The 7,598-nt window shown below is 44.6% G+C and overlaps 1 protein-coding gene across 4 annotated transcripts in view; it reads right to left on the bottom strand.

Moving 5' to 3' along the window:
- Positions 1 to 311: 311 nt before the first annotated feature.
- The window catches only part of Il20rb (interleukin 20 receptor subunit beta), a 40,255-nt gene continuing 32,968 nt past the window's right edge, over positions 312 to 7,598 (bottom strand). Inside the window, exons 6-9 of one of the 4 annotated variants that reach the window (XR_013436535.1) lie at positions 6,393 to 6,535; positions 1,227 to 1,994; positions 751 to 843; positions 312 to 641 (exon numbers count right to left, since the gene is read on the bottom strand). Coding sequence is in view for 1 of the 4 variants with exons in the window: in XM_078043374.1 (XP_077899500.1) it covers positions 1,887 to 1,994; positions 6,393 to 6,535 (251 nt within the window). In the remaining 3 variants the exon portion in view is untranslated. Of the gene's footprint in view, positions 1,995 to 6,392; positions 6,536 to 7,598 lie in introns of all 4 variants that reach the window. The other 3 variants (XR_013436533.1, XR_013436534.1, XM_078043374.1) reach the window with 3 other exon arrangements.

The following is a 7,598-nucleotide window of genomic DNA, read 5'->3' as shown; positions in this document are numbered from 1 at the left end:
GGGATAGATTAGTTGAAGGGAGAGGCTCCAGGAGGGAGGAAATCTTCAGCTACAGAGGAGGCAGCCCCTCTATGATCAAGAACTAGTTCAGTGCCTGGTGCATGGTTGGGGCTCAATAAACACATGTGTTGGGGACATGGGGAGACAACAAAGAATTGAGAGAAATTTCCATGTACCTATACAGCCTAGCAAAAATGGATGGAATCCTGTGAGAGATTCAAGCAGAGGAGGTCAGGGGTCATTTCTTGGTTCTGGGCTTGGTCAGGTGATAGAGAGACGATGCAGATTAAAGAGGCAGGGAAGAGGAAGGATCAAGTATGACCCATGTAGTCATGTGGTCTTTATTTTTTATAAAATGAACATGATTCCAGTTCAGGCACAGTATAAAATTCACACATACTCTCCATAAAGGAGTCAAACCAACAAGAAGAACATAAAGGCAAAGCACTTAGAATATCTTACTCTTGGACACAGCCCTCCCCAATCTACTTGAGACCCTGCCAGGTAGAGAGAGGATGGTGGGGTGGTGGTGTTACAAAGGGGAAGACAACTGGTTGAGGCAGTTAGACTGTCCCCACCACAGGTTGGCTGGAAGGGCCCGGAAGTGGGGGTAGAGAGGAACCCACTCAGAGGCTCCAGACCTGGGAGGGAGTGGGGAATAAAAAGGTACAGGTCTTGATCAACAATCAATCCTTCACTCCTCAAGAAACTTCCTCCCTCCACTCCTTCTTTAGTCTTAGGCTCTCTCACCTGGTTGGGAAGAGGAGAGAGTAATGGCTTCCAGAGTTGAGAACAGGAAAAGCAGAGTAGAAGAGGCAGAGTCTGGATCTCTGAGTGGAATGCCTAAAGGAAAAGGAAGTCCCCACATAAATCCTATGGAAAGGGGCCTCTGGGAAAAACCAAGAGCGCCCTGGTCAGGTGATCTTGTTGCCACCTGAGTCAGTTGGAGCTCTTGTGCAGCAGAAGCTGTCCCCAAAGCAGGCAGCCTGTGACTATGGGCTGAAGCATGAAGCCAGAACTGTGTGTATTTTACGCTTCTCTGGACCCAAGGCTGGTGATGTAACTAAAACCCCAAAGCCCACTTTTTTTGCAGGAACCAAAAAGACTACCCCTTTTGATTTTTACTTCTGCACTTTGACAACTCCACAGGAAAAACAGACGCTACAAACGTTACACTTGGAACCGACCACCTCCTGCCCTCTCATCACACCACACACACATTTTACCGGCCGTCCTCAGGATGTGCACTCAGTCCACACTTGATGGTGTTCTGTGGATCCCCAGCACTGGTGCACTGCCTACGTTGGGGGGCTGTGGCCTTCCAGGTCACCCACCATGGCTTGCTGAGCCCTCCACCTCTGCATAGGCATTTGGTTTGAAGTGAGATCAACACTTGCTCCCATCCTTCCTTTCCTCTTCCATTTCCTCTGGGAAAGCCGGGAGCCCAAGCCAAGGCCTTTGGTCCTTCTTACTCCACATTGATATCCTGCTCTCCAGGAGCTCTGGCCTTTCCAGGCATGAATGCTACCCGCAGACCTGCAAGGGCTGAATGTATTTACATACATAGAAAGAGAGACAGAGAGCAGAGACAGGTGTGTAGTTAATCCCCATTGCAGAAGAGAAACCTGAGAACCAGAGGGATGAAGTCACTTTCCCCAGGGTCACTCAGCTAGCAAATATCAGTTCCGGGTCTGGAAGTCACATCTCCGGAACTCTCACCAGTGCCATTGGCACAACACTCAGCCTCTGACAGTTGCTCCCGCACATGGACACGGCAGGCTCTTCAGACTTCTCTTGTCCTTCATCCGTGGAGGAAAACAGGAACACAGCCTCACCCCTCACGAGTCCTGTGTCCTGCAGGCCAGTCTGTGGGCCCTTCCTCAGGTCTAGATCCAGGCCTTGAAGAGTTCCTCAGAAGACAGCACAGTTGTGGCACAGACATCCACCTCTTCCCTTCTGCAGCTGATTAACTTCTGGGGTGAATTGGTTATTTTCTGAAAATTAATTTTCATTGATGATTATTAGATGTCACTAGTAGAAAGTAGTGAGAGCAAAGAGTGTCACAAAAATCCCAATTATCTGATGAAATTTCAAGCTGTTAAAAAAATCCCAAAGACAATTCCAACCCCTAGATCAGTGACTTCCAGCATTTGCTGAGGTCATCTCCCAGTTCACTGCCAAGCTATTCCCTCCAGGCCCTGATGCGTCAGTGCTCCAAAATTCCAGAATTCGGGGGGGGGGGGGCGGGAACTAACCATTTTCCACCAAGAGCTGAAGAACAATGAACTAGTCTAAGATGCTTCATAAACAGCAGCTATCACAGTGCCAAGTCCAGAAAAGGTGCTCATAAATGCAGTCTCTTTCTTACTCATATTTTTTTTCCTGAGACCCTGGTGCATAATCATTGCTAGTTGCAAACATGCAGATACCAATTTTTTCAAAGGGACTTCATTGCTAGTATGCTCACCTCCACAAATTCTCTGTGTTCTTCTATAGTTACCTCCCACTGACCTCCTGGTCATCACTCCTAAAGTACATACACACAAATGAACAGGCATGATGGTTTCCACCACCTTGGTCTCCTAGACATCAGCATCATCCAGCCAATCACCCTTGATCCTGTTTCTAAAGAGGCAGCTTCAGGGGTTTACTCTTGGTGTCCAACCGACAATAAGAAAAGATATCACACAAGAAGGGCTCTCTGAGCAGGAGTGTTAGCCTGGAGCGGCTATCAATTCACTGCTGCTGGTCCTAGTCAGATTCTCAGGACCCTGACTGCCAAACCTATAGTAGTTTGCTTGATTATTTTTAAATCCTAGAGCAGTGCTGTCCAGTGAAAGCAATGAGAGCCGCATATGCAATTTTTAAAATCTAGCAGCACATTTTAAAAAGTAAAAAGAAATAGGTGGAGTTATTGCTAGTGATATACTTTATTTAACAGATACACCAAAATATTGTCATTTAACATGCAGTAAAAAAAATTACTGAAAATTTCAAATCTTTTGTACTGTCCTCCCAATCTATCACATATGACTTTAATGGACAGCACAATTCTAAAACATTTAAATTAAATAATCTCAGCAGCTCAGGAGGCTGAAGCAGGAGGATTGCGAGTTCAAGGCCAGCCTCAGCAAAAGCAGTGTGCTAAGCAACTCAGGGAGAACCTGACTCTAAATAAAATTCAAAATAGGGCTGGGGATGTAGCTCAGTGGTCAAGTGCCACTGAGTTCAGTCTCCAGTACCCCTCAAAAAAAAAATTAAACATTGTTGCACAATTAGAACTAACTTTCAAGCAAGGTTCCAATGATATTTTAAAAATATGTGTTATCATTTTTTTAAAATTTAGGTGTAGTTTATTTATTTTATTTGTTTTTATTTTTATGTGTGCCAGATCAAACCCAGTGCCTCATGCATGCTAGGCGAGTGCTCTACCACTGAGCTACAACCCAGGCCCCCCAAAATATGTTTTCAATATTTAAAAATCATGAGATTTCTCATAACGATCTGGACTTCTAGGTTTCCTATTTATAACTTGGAGATCTCAGGCTGGGGTGTAGCTTGGTGGGAAAATACGTGTCTAGTTTGATCCCCAGCACTGCAAAAAATAAATAAATGAATCCTGGAGGTCTGGCAGCACTGGCTCAGACCTTTGTGGCAACCTTCTGGAGCTAAAAAGCAGCTGCTTTCTTTAGATGGAATGATTTTCCCTGGGTCCATCACCTCTCCTTATTGAGTGATGGTCATTGTACTGCATAGACATTTTTTTTTCCAGTACCTATTTGACCCCCAAAAGCATCTGAACTCACAAATGCCACTTTCTGTGAAGCACACAAGGCCACATTTGGGGTGGTCCATTGTTACTAACTTGGGGCCATCTCTATGCTTGCCACCCACCTTATAGTAGAATATGACAGAAAGAAAAGAAAGAATGAAGTCAGTCACAGAAAGGAAAGAAAGACCCTTTAGCACCAAAGCCCCATCCCTGGGAAGCAACTATGGATGAAAGACATGGGGAAAAATTATATTTTTAAATAGAGAGTATACACTGGACCAAATTAACATGATTGTCCTTGCATGGGTACTTTTGCTTTGACTGTTACATGGTGATATAAACTTTAATGGAAAGGAATTCTTCATGGCACATTTCAGAGTGCAGCCATCCCAATTGTAAAATTGTAGATATAGACATGTAACATTTCACCCACACAGATAAATTAAGCACAAACCTGGAAGGACATTTTGGAGAATTGCCAAGGATTTCCGATTGGTAATTTTCTACGGTTTAATTGGCAAGATGAGTGGATTTTGCAAGGCTGGCTGGAAATCGCGCTTTTTTTTTTTTTTAACAGTTTGGAGGATTATGTATAAATAATGCAACTGTCGGAGAGAAGCTAGGCTCTGCTGAGAGAAGGGGGATGGTGGTAGTGATGCCCAGCTCCAGAATGTGTTTGGAATTTAATGGACACTAATGATCTATCTCTCACACAGCACTGTGGGGGAAATGCATTGACTCAGAGAATTTGTCCACTTTAGAAATCCAGGGGAGAAAACAGAATAGAAGTTGGAATATCCAGGGAGGCATCTAGAGAGGTGGCCAGATGCACCGTGTGGGAACTGCTGGCTTCTGCTTCTCCCTACCATGGCACGGGCACATCCCCACCATGGCCCCGGGCACACTCACTCCTGTGCTCTGTGTTCCCTGGAGTAGAATAAGAATCCTAGGCTAGTGCAGAGCTAGGAACACCGGCAAGGACCCCTAGTCTTTGGGAGTCACTATGAAGTCCAAATTGCCCCCCATGTCCCCACGCCATCCCCACCAAAGACAAAGCATAGTCCAGACTTCCCATGTTCCCACACATGCTCTTTACCCTGATGCCCTTGGCGGATCAGTTGAATATATTGTGTTGGAGTATGTTATTGGATGTAGCCGCTGTTGGAACTGTAGAAAAGGACCAAGAAGGTTCAGCAGGACAGTTCAGAAGAGAAAAACTGTGTATGACTCCTGAAATGGCAAGCATCCTGGGCTGGGCAAACACCAGGTTGTGTTCATGCCAGGTCCTGGGAGAAAGCAGAGGTGGCCTCAGGGAGGTGCCTATACCCTGGAGAAGGGAGATCTCTCCTAGACCCTCTGTTTAGAAATTGCTGTGGTTTGAATATGTTCTCCCAAAAGCATGTATTGGAAACTGAATTCCCAAGGCAACAGCCTTAAGGTGGGACCTTTGAGAGATGATTAGCTGAGGGCTCTACTTTCACCAATGGATTGATGCAGATCGTAAAAGGACTTGAGAATGGGAAGAAAGAACCCACAAAATAGGAGAAAATCTGTGCTGCTTCTTCTAACAGAGGATTAATAGCCAGAATATATAAAGAACTCAAAAAATTCAGCATCAAAAAAACTCAGCCAGGCTCCGTGGTGCACACCTATAATCCCAGCAGCTGGGAAGGCTGAGGCAGGAGGATCCCAAGTTTAAAGCCAGCTCAGCAAAAGCGTGGTGCTAAGCAACTCAGTGAGACCCTGTCTCTAAATAAAATGCAAAATAGGGCTGGGGATATGGCTCAGTGATTGAGTGTCCCTGTATTCAATCCCTGGTATTCCCCTCCCCAAAAAAATCTCCTCAATTTATAAATGAGCAAATGAATTAAACAGATGTCTCAAAAGAAGAAATGCAAATGGCCAACAAATACATTAAAAAAATGTTCAACATAATTAGCAATTGGAGAAATGCAAACCAAAACTAAAATGAGATTTCATCTCACTCCAGTTAGAATGGCAACATCAAGCACACAAACAATAATAAACGCTGAAGAGGATGTGGAGAGAAAGGAACACTTCTATACTGTTAGTAGGATTGTATATTACAACAGCCACTACGGAAATCAGCACGGAGATTCCTCAAAAGAGTAAGAATGAAACCACCATATGACCCAGCTATACCACTCCTCAGTATTTATCCTGAAGAATTAGTTGTTATACTATAGTGATCCATGCACACCCATGTTTATAGCAGCACAATTCACAATAGCCAAACTGTGGAACCAGCCTAGGTGTCCATCGATGGATGAATGGATAAAGAAAATGTGGTATATATACACAATGGAGTTTCAGCCAGTCATAAAGAATGGAACTTAAGAATATTATGGTAAGCAAAATAAGTCAAACCCAAAGGTCAAAGGTCATATTTTCCTCAGAACCAAATGAACTTCTATTGTTTATGAATTACCCGATCTGTGATATTCTATTCTAGCAATACAGACTGAAACAGAAGTGAAATCCCATAGGTGCTCTTCTCTAAAAACCAAAAACCCACAAAAAGCATGCCATGCCCACCTAAGGCCTAAGGTACAGCTCTCTGATCAGCGTCATGCTGCAAGGAAAGAGGAAGCTTATTTACCAAGGTGTCTGGGAGGACCACCACGGGGCAGCAGGAGTACCGGAGCAGCTGACCCATTTTCCAGATGGAGAACGGCACAACCACGAGGATCAGCATGAAGCCAAGGAAGGCAAACAGGGCCAGGGCCAGCGGGAGAGCCTCTTCTGGAGACAGAAAGACAGGAAGACGCTTAGAAACCACAATGAAGGGAAGCCTCCAAGCCCAGGCCTCCCCTGACCCCTGGAGTTGACTCCGAATGTCAATCAAGACCGCAGAAGCCAGAAACCTGAGATTTGATAATGTGCCCTGGTGACCAAAATTGCCGCCATTTTTCTAAAATCTAAATTTTAGATTTAATCTAGAAAATCTAGATTAAGGTATGGTTTCCAGAAAGCTCCAGAGAAGATTAAAATCTCTTTCTCCGAAGGGGAAGGGAGGAACATTGTGTGTGAAGGCAAGAGCGGTGTTAGCACATACCTGGCACAGCTGCCAGAGGAAGGCAGGCGGCCAGGCCCCAGAACTGGCTGGGTGGTAACCGAAAACAAAGTGTTTCGCAATTTGCTCTTGGCACTGATCCATCTTATGGAGGAGAATATTAAGTCCAGAAAAAAGTCACATAATAACTATGCTATATCAAGCCCCTGTTATGTGGCTCCTCCTTCCAGCTCTATGCTGGGGGCTGGGTGGTAAACCCCTGTTCTTTGCAATGGGCATGAGTTTCTCTGCTTTTATAAGATGATACTATGCTCAGAATGGTTAGGCAATTTACCCCAGGTCACACAGATAGGGTTAGCTCCAAAGCCCATAATTATTGTAATTGTAAATGTAGCAGAAAGGACCAGACCTGGGCATCTGGAGATGCAGAAGGGGAATGCAGTATTTTCCCATCTCTGTTCTGTGCAACCTAGAGTAACTCATTTAAGCCCCCCTGGTCGGGTAGTTAGCTCACAAAGTAAAGGGTAACTTAGCCAGGGAGGTTGTAGAGAAGCTGGTAGTCACACAAGTGGCTGGGGCCATGCATATTGCTTCAAAGATTTTGAAAAATATTTTAGCAGTGTACATTGAGAGATACACAAATGTTCATACCCTTTCAATCCACTCCTATGATTTCAATTCCAAAAAAATAATTCCAAGAAAGGAAACAATTATATGCATCGGTCTGTTCATGGAAACTTCTGGAATACAGCAATAGAATCCCTTCTCTGCCCAGAGTGGTCCCTGCCCCTC

Source organism: Ictidomys tridecemlineatus, chromosome 3, assembly GCF_052094955.1.
Source record: "Ictidomys tridecemlineatus isolate mIctTri1 chromosome 3, mIctTri1.hap1, whole genome shotgun sequence".
NCBI classification, from domain to species: domain Eukaryota; kingdom Metazoa; phylum Chordata; class Mammalia; order Rodentia; family Sciuridae; genus Ictidomys; species Ictidomys tridecemlineatus.
This window is presented reverse-complemented; position numbering and strand designations above follow the sequence as displayed.